Raw genomic sequence first — 19,711 nt, 5'->3', positions numbered from 1 at the left:
ACAATTGAATCAGTATAAACAAGTGGGATTGGAATTTGGGAGACATGGCCCGCTATGTGACCTTGGGCAAATCACTTGACTGCTCTGGGCCTCAGGTTTGTCTTCTGTAAAATGGGGATAGGATAGTGACATGTACTTCTAGACTGTGAGCCCACTGTTGGGTAGGGACTGTCTCTATATGTTGCCAACTTGTACTTCCCAAGCGCTTAGTACAGTGCTCTGCACACAGTAAGCGCTCAATAAATATGATTGATTGATTGATTGATGTACCATGTGTGGCAGGCTCTGGGTCCAATCTGATCATCTTGTCTCTACTCCAGATACCAGGAAAGTGGTACAAGAACATCATAGAGGAAGCAAGGGGAATCAATTTGTATCTCAAAAATCATAAAAATTGTTGTTAAGAACTTGAAATGAAGAATATAAGTCTTCAATATTTCATTTAGAAAATGTGTGAAGGAATATGAATCTATGGCTACATTTTTAAATCCAGTGATTAAAAGTGATTCATAGCAAATGATTGTGCATAAACCAGTCAAAAAACTTGCAAATGTTTGCACAAGGGTGGAGAATAGATGCACAGTCACATAATATTACTCAGTATAAGGGAAGTGCCTTTTAAATATTATAAATAATGATTTTCATTTAATAAGCAGTGTAGTTACGTTAATTTTTTTTACATTAGCCACCAGAGGGAGCCCATAAAGCTTCAAAAAATTGAATTACATGATGAAAGGAGCATTAAAACATGTATAGCTTTACGATGTCTGGTTTTAAATAATCTATTTCGCAAAACCAAGGTAAAACTTTGAATGCAAAGTCTTAAAATGAATAGCTCAGGACTAGAAGGTTTCTAAATTAGAAGGTCACAATCATGTCTCCGAGATCCCTCTGAAAAGGGAAAAGCGTCCTTACTTTGCTTGTCAAGCAGTTGCACGGCTGGCAGATGGTAAATGGTATAAAAACGATATTCGGAACTCTGCGAGAGGGGATTGTGGTACAGGGCTGCAAGAGAAGACAACCAGATGAAGGAAACTGAAATCCAAAGAACTCCTTTGCAACCATCAGTAAATAAGGATTTATAAAAAAGTGAAATTCATTCATTCATTCATCTATTCAATCATATTTATTGAGCGCTTACTGTGTGCAGAGCACTGTACTAAGCACTTGGGAAGTACAAGTTGGTAATGAAAGTAAGGCTGGCGCTGGCAAAGGCGAACCACAACTGAATTGGCAAAACACTGAATCATGTTCTTCCAAGCCTGAAATGATCCCCTTCAAAAAGATAACTCCCTTCTAAAGTAGTGCTAAACTTGTCAGGGGTTTCCAATCTTATTCATTTTGTTTAAGTACCACACTCAATCAGTCAGTGCTATTTTTTGAACATTTACTGTGTGTAAAGCACACATAAATCACAGCTCCTGATGGTCCCTGGCTCCTTGAATGAAATTCAGAGGGTTTTGGAGTTAATAATGATAATAATAACAATAATGATGGTATTTGTTAAGCACTTACTATGCGCCAAGCACTGTTCTAAGCACTGGAGTAGATGAAAGGTAAACAGGTTGTCCCACGTGGGGCTCATAGGTTTAATCTCCATTTTACAGATGAGGGAACTGAGGCACTGAGAAGTGAAGTGACTTTCCCAAAGTCACATAGCTGATAAACGGTGAAGCCGGAATTAGAACCCATGACCTCTGACTCCCAAGCCTGGACTCTTTCCACTAAGCCATGCTGCTTCTTGACCTGATTACCTTGCATCTACCCCAGTGCTTAAAACAAATTAAGCATTAACAAGCACTACAATTACCATTATTAGTACCCCTAGAACTAGTAGCTAGGATCTTACTACTAGTAGTAAGGTAGCATAATTGTATTTGTTGAGTGCTACTGGCTGCAGTGCCCTGGGTTAAGCGCTTATTTTAATGGTATTTGTTAAGCACTTACTGTGTGTCTAATACGGTACTAAGCGTTTTTTTTTTGGGGGGGGGGGGTTATAGCATTTTTTAAGTGCTTACTATGTGCAAAGCACTGTTCTAAGCACTGGGGAAGTTACACTGGAGAAGATACAAGGTAATCAGGCTCATACAGTCCCTGTCCTACATGGGGCTCATGGTCTTAATCCCCATTTTACAGATGAGGAAGCTGAGGCACAGAGAAGTTAAGTGACTTACCCAAGGTCACACAGCAGGTAAGTAAGTGGTGAAGTCGGATTAGAACCCAGGTCCTCTGACTACCAGTCCGTGCTCTTTTCACTAGGTCATGCTGAAATAGCTGTAGTTTTCTACACATAAGAACTTTGTGCTCATCGGAATTGAAAGGGGATTTCATATTTGTAAAATGGGGGCGAAGACTGTGAGCCCCCCCGTGGGACAACCTGATCACCTTGTAACCTTCCCAGCGCTTAGGACAGTGCTTGGCACACAGTAAGCGCTTAATAAATGCCATCAATGTTATTATTAAAATGCAGTAATTGATTCAATCAATCAATCAACTGTATTTATTGAGCGCTTACTGTGTGCAGAGCACTGTACTAAGCGCTTGGGAAGTACAAGTTGGCAACCTATAGAGATGGGCCCTACCCAACAGTGGGCTCACAGTCTAGAAGGGGGAGACAGAGAACAAAACAAAACATATTAACAAAATAAAATAAATAGAATAGATATGTACAAGTAAAATAAATAAATATTTATTTATTCATAAATTCATAAATTCATTCATAAATTCACAGTTTCTTGAGCATGAGAAAATGCCCAGCCCTAAATCTTTGGAAGATCATGGAGTTAATTAACTGATTTCTTCTTTTCGTTAAGCTAAGGGTAGGGAGAAACACAAGATGGCAGTAGCAGAAAGGGCTCCTTTCAGGACCAAATCCATTCCCCCTCTGGGTTCGCTCCAAAGTAGTTGCTACTTAAAATAATTTGTATGTGAAATTGATGGAAGACCAGAGTAACACAAAGCTCCTTAAAGAACACGAAGGCAAGACGACCTTATCTTGGGTGTATAGGCACGTTTAGATCACTGAAATTATCTGGTCTTTTTTTTTTCGTTTAGTAAAATATGGGTATACCTACAACATGGAGAGAAAACCATGACGGCCATCTGAATACCAAACTAAAGTGGGTGAGGAGGAATTTGGCAATTGTCCCAACATCCGCCAAGCTCGCTCTCTTCCTCCCTTCAAGGCCCTACTGGGAGCTCACCTCCTCCAGGAGGCCTTCCCAGACTGAGCCCCCTCCTTCCTCTCCCCCTCCTCCCCCTCTCCACCCCCCTGCCTTACCTCCTTCCCTTCCCCACAGCCCCTGTATATATGCATATATGTTTGTACGTATTTATTACTCTATTTATTGTACTTGTACATATCTCTTCTATTTATTTTATTTTGTTAATATGTTTTGTTTTGTTCTCTGTCTCCCCCTTCTAGACTGTGTGCCCACTGTTGGGTAGGGACCGTCTCTATATGTTGCCAACTTGTACTTCCCAAGCGCTTAGTACAGTGCTCTGCAAACAGTAAGTGCTCAATAAATACGATTGAATGAATGAATTAATTAATTAACTTGTATCTACCTCAGCGCTTAGCACAGTGCCTGGCACAGGATAAGTCCTTAACAAATGCCATAAAAAATAAATAACTTGGTGGGTCTGACTGTAAAGTTGAATGATCTGGAGAATTTCCCTCTCTGTTCTTCACTTTGGGCTGTGTGGGCCAGGGATATCATTTCACATTGATAATCCAAGTGGAAGAAATGTATTTTAAATGGATGACAAGCCGAGTGTGATAATTTGGGGATTATCATGAAAGGAAAAGGCATAGAAGTAAATGCAGAACTTGGAACAGGAATAGGAATTAAGCCAGAGTGAAAAGTGTGTGTTTACCTTAAACTAAAGATACTAAAATGGAAATAGTAATACTAATAATAATAGTAATAGTAGTAATTACTAATAGTAATAGTAATATATGTATATATGTTTGTACATACTTATTACTCTATTTTACTTGTACCTATCTATTCTATTTATTTTATTTTGTTAGTATGTTTGGTTTTGTTCTCTGTCTCCCCCTTCTAGACTGTGAGCCCACTGTTGGGTAGGGACTGTCTCTATATGTTGCCAGCTTGTACTTCCCAAGCGCTTAGTACAGTGCTCTGCACACAGTAAGCGCTCAATAAATATGATTGATTGATTGATTGATTGATTAATAATAATAATGGTATTTGTTAAGTGCTTACTATGTGCCAAGCACTGTTCTAAGCACCGGGGAAGATACAAGGTAATCAGGTTCATACAGTCCCTGTCCTACATGGGGCTCATGATCTTAATCCCCATTTTACAGATGAGGAAGCTGAGGCACAGAGAAGTTAAGTGACTTACCCAAGGTCACACAGCAGGTAAGTAAGTGGTGAAGCTCGGATTAGAACCCAGGTCCTCCGACTACCAGTCGGTGCTCTTTTCACTAGGTCATGCTGAAATAGCTGTAGTTTTCTACACATAAGAACTTTGTGCTCATCAGAACTGAAAGGGGATTTCATATTTGGAACAGCAGGAGGTGAGAATCTTGGAAAATATTTAGTATTTGATATTTCTTAAATTAGTCTGGATGAATAATAATAAAAAATAATATAATTATTATATTATAATTTAATAATATAATGATATTAGTATTGTTACCATAATAATAATGATGGTATTTGTTAAGCGCTTACTATTTGTCAGGCACTGTACTAAGCGCTGAGGTAGATACAAGCAGATCGGGTTGGACACAGTCCCTGTCCCATGTGGGGTTCACAGTCTCAATCCCCAATCCCCACATCTGAAGTAGGTGAAGTAAGTCTTTTATTGTGCTACTCAAGAGGTTGATGTTGTGTCCTAGTGGAAAGAGAGCAGAATTGGGAGTCAAAAGACCCAAGTTCTAGTTGCAGCTCTGCCGCTTGCCTTCTGTGAGTATGGGCAAGGCACTTAAGCTCTCCGTACCTCAGTATCATCATCTTGCTCCCCCTAACATTGTGAGACTTGTATGGATCAGGGATTTTATCCAAATGGAGACTGTGAGCCCACTGTTGAGTAGGGACTGTCTCTATATGTTGCCAACTTGTACTTCCCAAGCGCTTAGTACAGTGCTCTGCACACAGTAAGTGCTCAATAAATATGATTGAATGAATGAATGAATGAGTGAATCTCGTATCTCACCTAGTGTTTAGAACACAGTATGCGCTTTTTCTATATCTCTTTAGAAGGTAAGCTCCCTGTGTGCAGGGAACACATCTACCAATTCTGTTGTACTCTCCCAAGCACTTAGTATCCCCTTCCCTGATTAAACCAGGCTTTCCCCTTCTCCCACTCCCTTCTGCATCACCCTCATTGCTCCCTTTATTCATTCCCCATCCCAGGCCCACAGCACTTATGTATACATCTGTCATTTATTGATTTATATTTATAGTATGCGCTTTTTCTATATGTCTTTAGATGGTAAGCTCCCTGTGTGCAGGGAACACATCTACCAATTCTGTTGTACTCTCTCAAGCACTTAGTATCCCCTTCCCTGATTAAACCAGGCTTTCCCCTTCTCCCACTCCCTTCTGCATCACCCTCATTGCTCCCTTTATTCATTCCCCATCCCAGGCCCAAGGCACTTATGTACAGATCTGTCATTTATTGATTTATATTTATAGTATGCGCTTTTTCTATATCTCTTTAGATGGTAAGCTCCCTGTGTGCAGGTAACACGTCTGCCAATTCTGTTGTACTCTCCCAAGCACTTAGTATAGTGCTCTGCACACAGTAAGTGCTCAGCAGATACCATGGATAGATCGTTAGTATTAGATGCCACATGAAGATCCCTATTCTACCATTCTGGGTTCAAGTACTCTAATTCCTGTGTTCAGGGGTTAATAATAATCAATCAATCAATCAATCAATCGTATTTATTGAGCGCTTACTGTGTGCAGAGCACTGTACTAAGCGCTTGGGAAGTACAAGTTGGCAACATATAGAGACAGTCCCTACCCAACAGCAGGCTCACAGTCTAAAAGCGGGAGACAGAGAACAAAACCAAACATACTAACAAAATAAAATAAATAGAATAGATATGTACAGGTAAAATAAATAAATAAATAGAGTAATAAATATGTACAAACATATATACATATATACAGGTGCTGTGGGGAAGGGAAGTAGGTAAGATGGGGGGATGGAGAGGGGGACGAGGGGGAGAGGAAGGAAGGGGCTCAGTCGGGGAAGGCCTCCTGGAGGAGGTGAGCTCTCAGTAGGGCCTTGAAGGGAGGAAGAGAGCTAGCTTGGCGGGTGGGCAGAGGGAGGGCATTCCAGGCCAGGGGGAGGACGTGGGCCAGGGGTCGATGGTGGGACAGGCGAGAACGAGGTACATTGAGGAGGTTAGAGGCGGCAGAGGAGCGGAGGGTGTGGGCTGGGCTGTAGAAGGAGAGAAGGGAGGTGAGGTAGGAGGGGGCGAGGTGATGGACAGCCTGGAAGCCCAGGGTGAGGTGTGAGTTTATAGTGACAGAAATACTCCTTATCATTTATGAGAGGTAGGGAAGCAGCATGGTCCATTGGGAAGAGTAAAGACTGGGAGTCAGATAATAACAATGATGGCGTTTATTAAGCGCTTACTATGTGCAAAGCAGTGTTATAAGCACTGGGGAGGCTACAAATGATCAGGTTATCCCATGGGGGGCTCACAGTCTTAATCCCCATTTTCCAGATGAGGTAACTGGGGCAAAGAGAAGTTAAGTGACTTGCCCAAAGTCACACAGCTGACAACTGGCAGAGCCGGGAACCCATGACCTCTGACTCCAAAGCCCGTGCTTCTTCCACTGAGCCCTGCTGCTTCTCACCACTAACTCTGTTTTTAAGTGTTTTCTAGTGACACCCAAATCACCAATCACCCCACCTGACAGAGAGCAGTGGTTTTCACACCTCTCCCTACTCTCGCCCTGTCCCTTCCCTTCTGTAATTTCCTTGTGGACAAGAATCATGTCTTCCAACTCTATTGTAGTGTACACTCCCAAGCACTCAGTACAATGCTCTGCACGCAAGAAGCACTCAGTAAATACCATTGATTATGTTGCCCACTCCTAGAGAAGCGGAGTGGCTCAAGGGAAAGAGTCCGGGCTTTGGAGTCAGAGGTTATGGGTTCAAACCCCAGTTCCGCCAATTGTCAGCTGTGTGACTTTGGGCAAGTCACTTAACTTTTCTGTGCCTCAGTTACTTCATCTGTAAAATGGGGATCAAGACTGTGAGCCCCTCGTCCCCCTCTCCATCCCCCCCATCTTACCTCCTTCCCTTCCCCACAGCACCTGTATATATGTATATATGTTTGTACATATTTATTACTCTAATTATGTATTTTACTTGTACATATCTATTCTATTTATTTTATTTTGTTAGTATGTTTGGTTTTGTTCTCTGTCTCCCTCTTTTAGACTGTGAGCCCACTGTTGGGTAGGGACTGTCTCTATATGTTGCCAATTTGTACTTCCCAAGCGCTTAGTACAGTGCTCTGCACACAGTAAGTGCTCAATAAATACGATTGATGATGATGATGACAACCTCATCACCTTGTAACCTCCCTAGCTCTTAGAACAGTGCTCTGCACATAGTAAGCACTTAACAAATGCCATCATTAGTAGTGCATCCCCCTCAATCCCCTTCCCTGATTAAACCGGCCTTTCCCCTTCTCCCACTCCCTTCTGCATCACCCTCATTTAGTCATTCCCCATCCCAGGCCCACAGCACTTATGTACAGATCTGTCATTTATTGATTTATATCTATAGTAATGTCTGTTTCCCCCTCTAGACTGTAAACTACTCGTTGTGGCCAGGGAATGTGTCTGATTACTGTTGTTTTGAACTCTCCCAAGTGCTCACTACAGTGTTCTGCATAAAGTAAGCGCTTAATAAATAGGATTGAATGGATGAATGAATGAACCTGCAGGCTAGCAGAAGGTTGAGAAGAGGGAAACAGGATAGCCAGCTCCTCCTCAGCTATCAATTGTGTGTCCCTGAGCCAATAAGGAAGCAGCTCAGAGCCAATTTAGGATTTACCAGATAAATCAGGCTCAACCTTGACAGAACTGGTTACCGAGCCCAGTTTCCCGGTTTGAAAATAAAGCCTCGGGCCATGAACAAGAAAGCTGGGTCTGCTTGGATTCTTCTGATCTTTTCTCAACTCTTGTGTGCATTTGAACCGAGTTGAGGCAAAAAGAGAGAAAACAATTGAAGGAATATGGTCAAAGTCAAAGGAATATTCATTCATTCAATTGTATTTACTGAGCACTTACTGTGTGCAAAGCACTGGACTAAGCGCTTGGGGAGTACAAGTCGGCAACATATAGAGACGGTCTCTACCCAACAATGGGCTTACAGTCTAGAAGGGGGAGACAGAAAACAAAACAAAACATGTAGACAGGTGTCAAAATCATCAGAACAAACAGAATTATAGCTACATGCACATCATTAACAAAATAAATAGATACAAGTAAAATAAATAGAGAAATAAATCTGTACAAATATATGCAAGTGCTGTGAGGGGGAAGGAGGTAGGGCAGAGGGGGGATGGGGAGGAGGAGAGGAAAAAGGGGGCTCAGTCTGGGAAGGCCTCCTGGAGGAGGTGAGCTCTCAGTTGGGCTTTCAAGGGAGGAAGAGAGCTAGCTTGGCGGTTGTGTGGAGGGAGGGCATTCCAGGCCAGGGGAAGGATATGAGCTGGGGGTCGATGGCGGAACAGGTGAGAATGAGGCCCAGTGAGGAGGTTAGCGATGGCAGAGGAGCTGAGGGTGCGGGCTGGGCTGGAGAAGGAGAGAAGGGAGGTGAGGTAGGAGAGGGCAAGGGGATGGACAGCCTTGAAGCTGAGAGTGAGGAGTTTTTGCTTGATTCGTAGGTTGACAGGCAACCACTGGAGATTTTTGAGGAGGGGGTGACATGCCCAGACATGCCCAGAGTGCCCAGAGTGACATGCCCAGAGGGATATAAGAAACAGCATGGCTTAGTGGAAATAACGTGGGCCTGGGAGTAAGAATGACCTGGATTCTAATCTCAGCTATGATATTTGTCTGCTGTGTGACCTTGGACAAGTCACTTCATTTCTCTGGGCCTCAGTTACCTCATCTTAAAATCGAGTTTAAGACTACGAGCACCATGTGGAATATGGACTGTGTCTTACGTGATTAGCTTGTATCTACCCTAGTGCTTACTTAGTACAGTGCCTGGCACATAGTAAGTGCTTAACAAATACTATTTTTAAACAAGTGTCATTTAAATTAATGGAATCTATGGGAAATGACTCATTCCACTGATTGTAAGAGGAGTAGGCAATGAGAATTACCAAAACTTGGAAGTGAGAGCAAAGGAAGTCACAGGGAAAATCGTTTATAAAAAAACTCAAGTGCTTTAAGGTAGAAAATTGGTTTGTGGGAATGAGGCTATGAATATGTCATCAGCCTAGCTTTGTGCCCTTTTTTCTTTTTTGGTATTTATTAAGCGCCTATTACTCATTCAGCCATATTTATTGAGCTCTTACTGTGTGCAGAGCAAGGTACAGAGAAGTGAAGTGACTTGTTCAAGTTCACACAGCAGACAGGTGGCAGAGCTGGGATTAAAACCAGGTCCTGACTCCTAAACCCATGCATTATCCACTAGGGCATGCTGCCTTTCATTCCCTTACACAGAAAACGTTCAATAAATTCCTTTTCCAGAGAACTTTCCTGAAAGAAAGGCCATGGGACTGAGAGTTGGGAGGATCTCATTTCTAACTCCTTCCCCTTGACGACTGTTATCAGTTCTCTCTTAGTTTTCCACTCCCTTTTCATCATCATCATCATCATCAATTGTATTTATTGAGCGCTTACTGTGTGCAGGGCACTGTACTAAGCGCTTGGGAAGTACAAATTGGCAACATATAGAGACAGGCCCTACCCAACAGTGGGCTCACAGTCTAAAAGGGGGAGACAGAGAACAAAACCAAACATACTAACAAAATAAAATAAATAGAATAGATATGTACGAGTAAAATAAATAAATAAATAAATAGAGTAAGAAATATGTACAAAGATATATACATATATACAGGTGCTGTGGGAAAGGGAAGGAGGTAAGATGGGGGGGATGGAGAGGGGGACGAGGGGGAGAGGAAGGAAGGGGCTCAGTCTGGGAAGGCCTCCTGGAGGAGGTGAGCTCTCAGTAGGGCCTTTTCCCACTACACCTCAGCTCTCACTCTTCATACCCCTCAAGCAACAATAATAATAATGATGATGGTATTGGTTAAGTGCTTACTGTGTGCAAAGCACTTTTCTAAGCTCTGGGGAGGTTACAAGGTGATCAGGTTGTCCCATGGGGGACTCACAATTTTAATCCCCATTTTACAGATGAGGTAACTGAGGCCCAGAGAAGTCAAGTGACTTGCCCAGTCACACAGCTGACACTTGGTGAAGTCGGGATTTGAATGCATGACCTCTGACTCCAAAGCCCGTGCTCTTTCCACTGAGCCACGCTGCTTCTGTAAGCAATCTTACACGACTCTCATCTCTCCCACTGCCAACCTCTTGGTCAACCTTGCCTCCCCGTGTGGATTTCCCTCCTCTTCCAAAGTTGACTCACCTCGGCTCTTCAAAGTCCTACCGACATTGTATCTCCTACAGGAGGTTTGAATCTTTCCCTGATTAATTTCTAATCTCCCCTCCATACACCCCCACTAACTGCCTCTTAAACTTTTCTGCATCACCTAAGCCTTTTTATAACTGCACCTTCTATTAACAGTTACAGTACATAGCTTACGTATTCATTTTCTTAAGCATTCACTCCTGTGCATTGGCTCTTTTTTCATCTAGTTTCTATCTGTAAAGTGATTTTGTGTCTGTCTCTCCTGCCAGATTGTAAACTCCTTGAAGTCAGAGAGCAAGTCAACTAACTTGATTACAGTGTCCCAAGGAGAGGCCCTCTTAGTGTCCACCATTTAAATGGGTGCACAATCCTTTTCCCACTGCAGCTGACCTCTAAGGCCACCAACTCCTGGAAAGACTGATATACTATGCTCTGCCAGACAATCAGTAGTATTTAGTAAGCCCTGTACTAAGTGTCTTGAACAGTACAACCGAGCTAGAAAACATCGTTCCTGCCCTTGGGAGCCTACACTTTACCTGGGGAAACAGACACAAAATAATTCCAGATAGCAAGAGGAAGAGAATGGAAGGATGAATATATGGTTAAGTGCTTAAAAAGTAGAAGAGGTAAATGGCTAAATCTAGAAGTATTTCAGGAGATTTGGAGCGTGTGAGTGTAGCGGCCCAGAAATTCAGAGTTGTTGGGAGATGAAAAATCAAGTGAGGAAACCTGCAAGATAGAGGATTTAATGTGGTCGTTGAAGAGAGAAGCAGTGCATCCTAGAGGTTGGAGCACTTGCCTGGGAGTCAGAAGGACCTGGGTTGTAATTCCAGTTCTGCCACTTGTCTGCTGGTTGACCTTGGGTAAATCACTTCATCCTCTGGGCCTCAGTTACCTCATCTGTAAAATGGGGATTAAGACTGTGAGTCCCACTTGGGACAGGGACTGTGTCCAACCCAGTTACCTCGTATCTACCCCAGGGCTTAGTACATCACCGGGCACATAGTAAGTGCTTAACAAATATCACAGTTATTATTACTGCTAAGATGGGAAGAGCTGTGAATGGGTAGTTATAAAGAGGGAAGGTTATTTTACTTGTACATATTTACTATTCTATTTATTTTGTTAATGTGCAAATAGCTATAATTCTATTTGTTCTGGTGATTTTGACACTTGTCTCCATGTTTTGTTATGTTGTCTGTCTCCCCCTTCTAGACTGTGAGCCCATTGTTGGGTAGGGACCGTCTCTATGTGTTGCCGGCTTGTACTTCCCAAGCGCTTAGTTCAGTGCACACAGTAAGTGCTCAATAAATACGATTGACTGAATGAATGAATGAACCCCTCCTCCCCACACCATCACCCCCCGTCCTACCCCCTTCCCCTCCCCACAGCACTTGTATATATTTGTACATACTCATTACTCTATTTTATTTGTACATATCTATTGCGTCTGCGTGTCTGAGAAGCAGCGTGGCTCAGTGGAAAGAGCAAGGGCTTTGGAGTCTGAGGTCATGGGTTCAAATCCCGGCTCTGCCACTTGTCAGCTGTGTGACCTTGGGCAAGTCACTTAACTTCTCTGTGCCTCAGTTACCTCAACTGTAAAATGGGGATTAAGACTGTGAGCCCCCCGTGGGACAACCTGATCACCTTGTAACCTCCCCAGTGCTTAGAACAGTGCTTTGCACATAGTAAGCACTTAATAAATGCCATCATTATTATTATTATCTATTACTCTATTACTCCATTTTATTAATGATGTGTATATAGCTATAATTCTATTTATTCTGATGGTTTTGATGCCTGTCTACTTGTGTTGTTCTGTTGTCTGCCTCCCCCTTCTAGACTGTGAACCCATTGTTGGGTAGGGACCATCTCTATATGTTGCCGATTTGTACTTACCATGCGCTTAGTACAGTGCTCTGCACATAGTAAGCGCTCAATAAATATGATTGAATGAATGAATGAATAAGTAGCAACATGGCCTAGTGGAGAGACAAATCCCAGGTCTGGGAGTTAGAAGGTCCTGGGTTCAAATCCTGGTTCTGACACTTATCTGCTTTGTAACTTTGGCCAAGTCACTTTACTTCTCTGGGCCTCAGTTACCTCATCTCTAAAAATGGGGATTAATGCTGTGAACTCCATGTGAGATATGGACTGTGTCCAACCTGATTAGCTTGGATTTACCCAAGATGCCATAAGAAAGAAAGAAAAATAAGAAAACAGGAGCTTCAGGCAAGAGAATGTCCGTGAGCAATGGAGCGGAAGTAGAGAGAAAGAAGTTGAGAGAAACAAACTGCAAGAGAGTGTAATGGTGAGTTCTTGGAGTGCTTTAAAGCCAGTGGCCAGGATTTTCTGCTTGGTGCAGGGAATAGATAACTACTGGAGGTTTTTAAGGTTTTGGAGGTTTGAGAAGCAGCGTGGCTCAATGGAAAAGAGCATGGGCTTTGGAGTCAGAGGTCATGGATTCAAATCCCGGCTCTGCCAATTGTCAGCTGTGTGACTTTGGGCAAGTCAGTTAACTTCCCTGTGCCTCAGTTACCTCATCTATAAAATGGGGATTAAGACTGTGAGCCCCCCGTGAGACAACCTGATCACCTTGTTAGCTCCCCAGCACTTAGAACAGTGCTTTGCACATAGTAAGTGCTTAATAAATGCCATCATTATTATTATTACGTGTATTTAGCATGATATAGTAGAAAAAATAATCTGGGCAGCAGAGTAAATTATGGACTGGAGAGGAAAAAGGATGCAATCAGGCAGAGCTGTTGGGGACAGGCAGGCAGGTTGTTAAAGCAGTTGCCAACTTGTACTTCCCAAGCACTTAGTACAGTGCTCTGCACACAGTAAGCGCTCAATAAAAACAATTGATTAATAATCAGAACATGACAATTGTGTGGACCAGGGTTGGTAAACACAACCCCTGCCTAAAAGGAGCTTAAAGTCTACAGCTAACACTCATAGTATGTGAGTTGAAGGACAACATGAATAATAATAAATAATAATAATAATAATGGCATTTGTTAAGTGCTTACTATGTGTCAAGCACTGTTCTAAGCGCCGGGGGAATACAAGGTAACCAGGTTGTCCCACATGGGGCTCACAGTCTTAATCCCCATTTTACAGATGAGGTAACTGAGGCCCAGAAAAATTAAGCAACTTGCCCAAAGTCACCCAGCTGACAAGTGGCAGAGCTGGGATTCGAACCCACACTCTCTGACTCCCAAGCCCATGCTCTTTCCACTGAGCCACGCTGCTTCTCATAATAATAATAATAATAATAACAAATAATAATGATGGTATTTGTTAAGTGCTTACTATGTGCCAAGCACTGTTCTAAGCACTGGAAATCAAGGTTTACGCCAAGATTGCAGGCTTCAAAGGAGGGGAGGATGGAAGTGTTGTCAACTGCGATGGGAAAGTTAGGTTAAATCGTTTCTTTCCATTTCATCAGTTTAATGACTATTCTCTGTGTGTTTTATTGTTGTTGATCTCGTTGGTTTTTGTTGTTGTTATCGTTTTCCTGAGCTCCTTTTCATTATGTGGCTGCTTTACCTGAATCAATAAACTTCAAGAACATCTTTTAGTAGGCATAACTGACCTAGGCCTTAGTCGAGGTAAGAGACAATTTGGTATCCTGCTATTTCTGTTTACGTCCTCTTAGAAGTCGTAATGGTGAACAGTGAACTCCATGTGCTCGTTAAAACTCATTGCTAATTAATCTCGCCATACTGTTCAACCTTAGAGCGAACACTATAGTTCTGTCTTTGATTAAACCAACTGGTTTTTAAAAAGCACTGAGATAGGATGAAGCAATAATTCGATTGGCATTTTCTCCTTCTAATTCCTGAGCTGTTCTTCTTGGGTTTCATGAGGAGAGTCTTATTTTTAAAGCCTTTTCCCCCTTCCCGGCAAACAGCTAGCATTTAGGAGTTCAGGATTGATGATATTGAAAATCTCCATAAATTATGTTTCTAAGCTATAAAATAGCTTTCTGGGTCTGAAAGTTACTAGAGTCAGGTATGAGCAGGGACACATTCCTTCAAAAATGATGGCAGGAAGCTGCATACACATTCCCTTTTGATCGGATAATTCTGTTTAATCTGCCTCTCCTCTAGGCGATTGGACTGAGGGAAACTCACAGCGCCAGCACCTTCTCCCTTATCTTAATTTGAGATTCAGTTGAAGCAATTTTCATTTACCTATCAGAGTATAAAAACATCCACATGGGCTTAATACCTGTGCTCTAGCAAAGATAATTTTACTTCCTACACAGGTTACTCCACTGATTAACGAAGCAAATGAGAAAGAAAAACACAACACAATCATCAGAATAATTAGCTCCACTGTAGAATCAGAAGACCACTTTTTTTTCTACAGTGAGTCAGCACCCTATTTCTAAGAGCTCCATCCATTTTTAAAACACCTTTTCAATTAATTTCAAAGATTTCCCTGAAGATAGACAGCTGGAAGTAACAACAGGCCTGTTTTACAAAGGGCAAGCAGTGGCGGAGGAAGTGTAAATCATCGAGAACGTGCGTGTATGGAACTTGGCTCACTTTTTGAAAGGAATTTTCTGGTGGAAAATATATTTTTAGGCTCCAACTTAGATGAGGTAAACATCTTTAAGAGCTAAGCAAATGTAACAGACATTGCTCCAGGGCGACAAAAATTTCCTCCAACCGCAATAGCATTAGTTCTCTCAGAACTTCTAGTGACCAAAAACCTGTGTGTTTGCCTGACGACGTGGTCAATAACTGCAGCATTTCAGGTTTTGTTTTTAAGTCTTTAGCTCAGTAGTCATATAACATACCCCCAGATGTGCTTTATTTATGACGTTCTTTCTGAACGTGATAGAAAATAAGAACACTGAAGAAGTGTCATTTTTGTGCCAACACATGTTGTTATTGCATGATATGGATATGACACAAGGGAAATATTAAGGAACATGATTCTGCTATAATATGACATACAAGTCGGTGCAAGTAGATTATTGGGGGAAGAAATGATCGTGAAGATGTAGGTGGTAATGCTCCCATGCTTTCCAGCCTCTGCTTCAGCCTTACTGTGCCATACCATATAATGCTTGGTCTGTGTTTCTTTGTGTCATTTCACTTGACAGAATTTGATGCAATAAAACAGTAGTGTATCGTGCATTTGGCTAGATCAGAAATAATAATAATAATAATAATAATGGCATTTGTTAAGCACTTACTATGATGTGCAAAGCACTGTTCTAAGCACTGGGGAGGTGATCAGGTCATCCCACGTGAGGCTTACAGTCTTCATCCCCATTTTACAGATGAGGTAACTGAGGTACAGAGAAGTTAAGTGACTTGCCCAAAGTCACACAGCTGAAAAGTGGCAGAGCCGGGATTTGAACCCATGATCTCTGACTCCAAAGCCTGGGCTTTTTCAATTGAGCCACACTCTAGACTGTAAGCTTACTGTGGTCAGGGACTGTGTCTACCCAATTTTGTTAGACTGTACTCTCTCAAGAACTTAGTACAGTGTTCTGCACAAAGTAACTACTCAATAAATATGATTTGGTTGATTGATATCTGGATTATTGTGGGAGGGATCATGTATTGCACTCTCCCAAGCACTTAGTACCATGCTCTGCCTACAATTAGCACTCAATAAATACCACTGAATGATTGACTGTTATGAAAAAATACCCGCCATACTGGTGTCTTTGAGCCATCTACCTCCTGATCCGTTAATTCCCACTGTGAGCCCACTGTTGAGTAGGGACCGTCTCTGTATGTTGCCAACTTGTACTTCCCAAGCGCTTAGTACAGTGCTCTGCACACAGTAAGCTGATTGACTGATTGATTAAATCATTTTCCCCTAACACCAGGTTCTTCAAGAACAAAACTACCATTTTATCCCAAAAGTGACCATATCCCTTTTTATCCAGAGTCTTAGAGCACTTTCTAATAATGGAATGACATTTCCATTTGAAAGCCAGTGACCCATTTGATTTTGTTGACAGAACTCTATCAAGTAGTACTTAGTTTTTGCAGATACACCATTCCCTTTAATTCCTTCACCGATGCCCCAAGATTTTGAATCTGGTTGTTGTGTAGCATGAGGATTTGCAGCAAACCCAAACGTCGTAGACCTAAAACAAAACACAACAATTATTTACTTCATCTGAAGTGGGAAGGGAAAGCACATAGGAATCAAATACCATTTTCACTGTTGATCACTTGTTAATCTTCCCTTACCCCATCCCTCCCCAGCCCTGACCTGATTATTCTTTTCCCTTTTTCTGTTTGCTGACTTATTATTGATTTAGTTATCTGTTTGCCTTTATCATTTAGTCTAGTCTTGCAGTCTTTTAACTTCTTCATGGCTGTCGGATCTTCCTGTTAGACTGTAGGTTTGGCCTAGTGTTACCGAGTAGACATTTTCCGGGCAGGGAATGTGTCCCTTTTTTGTTTCTTATTTCTGAAGTAATTAGGGCAACTTTTACTACTAGAAATCCTTTAGTTCTGTTCATTTTATAAGTGATCGGTTCAGTGCTCTGCCCAGTGTAGGGTGTATAATAAATACTGTGAACTTGTTTTGGTATTAATAGAAGCAACGTGGCTCAGTATAAAGAGCGCAGGCTTGGGAGTCAGATGTCATGGGTTCGAATCCCCGCTCAGCCACTTGTCAGCTGTGTGACCTTGGGCAAGCCACTTAACTTCTCTGTGCCTCAGTTACCTCATCTGGAAAATGGGGATTAAGACTGTGAGCCCCACGTGGGACAACCTGATCATCTTGTATCCTTCCCAGCACTTAGAACAGTGCTTTGCACATAGTAAGCACTTAACAAATACCAACATTATTATTATTATTAATAATAATATATTCCTCAGAATTTTGGATTCTTATACTCAGTGTTGTCCTTTTTGTAGGGAAGAGGTGCCTAGCTAGACTAAAATAGCTGGACATGTTTGTAATTTATTTATTATATCTGTATTTTATTTATTAAATCTGTAATTTCTTTAATTATGTTATGGCCTGTCTCCCCCGCTAGACCATAGGCTTGTTGTGGGCTTGTTGTGTGTCTTTATTATTATATCGTACTCTCCCAAGTGCTTAATACAGTACTCTGCACACAGTAAGCCCTCAATAAATACAACTTACTGACTGACTAAAATATTCTTGATTTCACAGTTACTCTAGGTAAAATGGGCAGGACTCTTGGTAATTAAGTCATTTATTTATTCATTTTCATTAATATGTGTTCTTTGGACTGTATACTGTTAACTTGTGGGCAGGGTACATGTCTACCTAGTGGCCAGAGCACGGGTCTGGGAAGCAGAAGGATCTGGGTTCTAATTCTGGCTCTGCCACTTACCCACTGTTTGACCTTGGACAAGTCACTTCATTTTTCTTTGCCTCAGTTTACCTCACCTGTAAAATGGGGATTAATGCTGTAAGCCCCATGGGGGAAATGAACTGTGTCCAAGCTGATTAGCTCATATCTATCCCAACACTTAGTCCAGTGCCTGGCACATAATGAGCATTTAACAAATACCACAAAAAACCTCTTATATTGTGTTTTCCCAAATGCTTAGTGCAGCGCTCTGCACACAGTAAGCATTCAATAAATGCAATTGATTGATTATTTGGATTTCTGACCATCTTTTTTTGTTTTTTAACAGTTTGGAAGAAAGGCTTTAAAGGTACTTCCTTCCATTTTTTCCCCTGTCTGGTTACTCTGCAATCCGATGCAGTCAATCAGTGGTATTTAATGAGTGCTTACTGTGTACAGACAACTGTACTGAGCGCTTGGGAGAATGCCTTCAAATTCCTTATGGCAGGGGTCATCTCTATCAACTCTATTGTCCTTTACTCTCCCAAGTGCTTAGTACAGTACACCCAGCAAGCAGTTAACAAATGCCACTGATTGACAGATTGGTAGAGAGAATCCCTGCCCACGAAGAGCTAATGACCCATCAATAGTTTGTACTAATCCATCTCTGGGCACCCTGGACATGGCAATTTTTAGCAAATGGATGAGCCATATTAAATTTTGAGCTGGTACTCAGCTATCCAGCATCCTGCTTTCACAGATCAACTGCTAAATAAAACCATGTGTGTGAAAAACAAATTATTCCAATTGCAGTCTAAGCAAAAATGTGGTAGGAGATTTCTAGATCACTAATGGTAATACATCCAAAGTTTCGGGCACCATTTTAAAGAATTAATGGTTTCATTATCAATTTATTCATTAGTGGAAGTACCTGTAATGTCAAAGATTTCATTATTGTTGAGATACAGTTCAGTCAGGCAATAGTTTCTGGTTAAGAATTTTATCTCGCAGAGCTGAAAAAGCAAAGTTATAAATGAGTTTCTTTTGTAGCTTTAAAATTTCATGCATAATAAAGGCTATGATATTGGAAACTCAGTTTGAATTTTCCCTGACATTGCTGCCCATCTGGAAGCGTAAACCAAAAATAGTCGGGCAGATCTTTGGCTGCTTAAACAGGCTGAGTGTTGGGGCAGGAAATAGGGGAAGGAAGAAAGGTAAACCACCTAAGGGATGATGGGGAGGTAATCCAACACTTTCTGGGTTTGATTTGGCCGGGGCTTTTCAGTGTTGCTGAAAAGTAGCATGGCCTAATAGAAAGAGCCAGGTCTGAATGTCAGGGTACCCCAGTTCTAATCCCATCTCTGCCATTTTTCTGTTGTGTGACCTTGGGCAAGTCACTTAAATTATCGGTGCCACAGTTTCCTTGTCTGTGAAATGGGGATTCAGTACTGCTGTCCCTCCTATTCATTCATTGTCATATTTATTGAGCACTTACTATGTGCAGAGCACTGTACTAAGCACTTGGGAAGTGCAAGTTGGTAACATATAGAGACGGTCCCTACCCAACAACGGGCTCACAGTCTAGATGCATAGTGGCAGTATCTGCATCCCACCTGATCAGCATGTATCTATCCCAGTGCTTGGCCCTTAGTAAGTGCTTAATGATGATGATGGTACTGGTTAAGTGCTTACTACGTTCCAGGCACTGTACTAAGCACTGGGGTGGATACAACCAAATCAAGTCGGACACGATCCCTGTTCCACATGGGGCTCACTGTCTCAATCCCTATTTTACAG

At 41.9% G+C, this 19,711-nt stretch overlaps 1 protein-coding gene across 1 annotated transcript in view; it reads right to left on the bottom strand.

The window, feature by feature from the left end:
• Positions 1-19,711, bottom strand: part of LRRC72 (leucine rich repeat containing 72) — a 52,905-nt gene that overhangs the window by 12,731 nt on the left and 20,463 nt on the right. Inside the window, exons 4-6 of the mRNA XM_038741589.1 lie at positions 18,846-18,927; positions 16,619-16,729; positions 916-1,005 (exon numbers count right to left, since the gene is read on the bottom strand). Coding sequence (XP_038597517.1) covers positions 916-1,005; positions 16,619-16,729; positions 18,846-18,927 — 283 coding nt within the window. The remainder of the gene's footprint in view (positions 1-915; positions 1,006-16,618; positions 16,730-18,845; positions 18,928-19,711) is intronic.

The sequence above is a fragment of the Tachyglossus aculeatus genome, chromosome 2 (genome assembly GCF_015852505.1).
Source record: "Tachyglossus aculeatus isolate mTacAcu1 chromosome 2, mTacAcu1.pri, whole genome shotgun sequence".
In the NCBI taxonomy this organism is placed as follows: Eukaryota; Metazoa; Chordata; class Mammalia; order Monotremata; family Tachyglossidae; genus Tachyglossus; species Tachyglossus aculeatus.
This window is presented reverse-complemented; position numbering and strand designations above follow the sequence as displayed.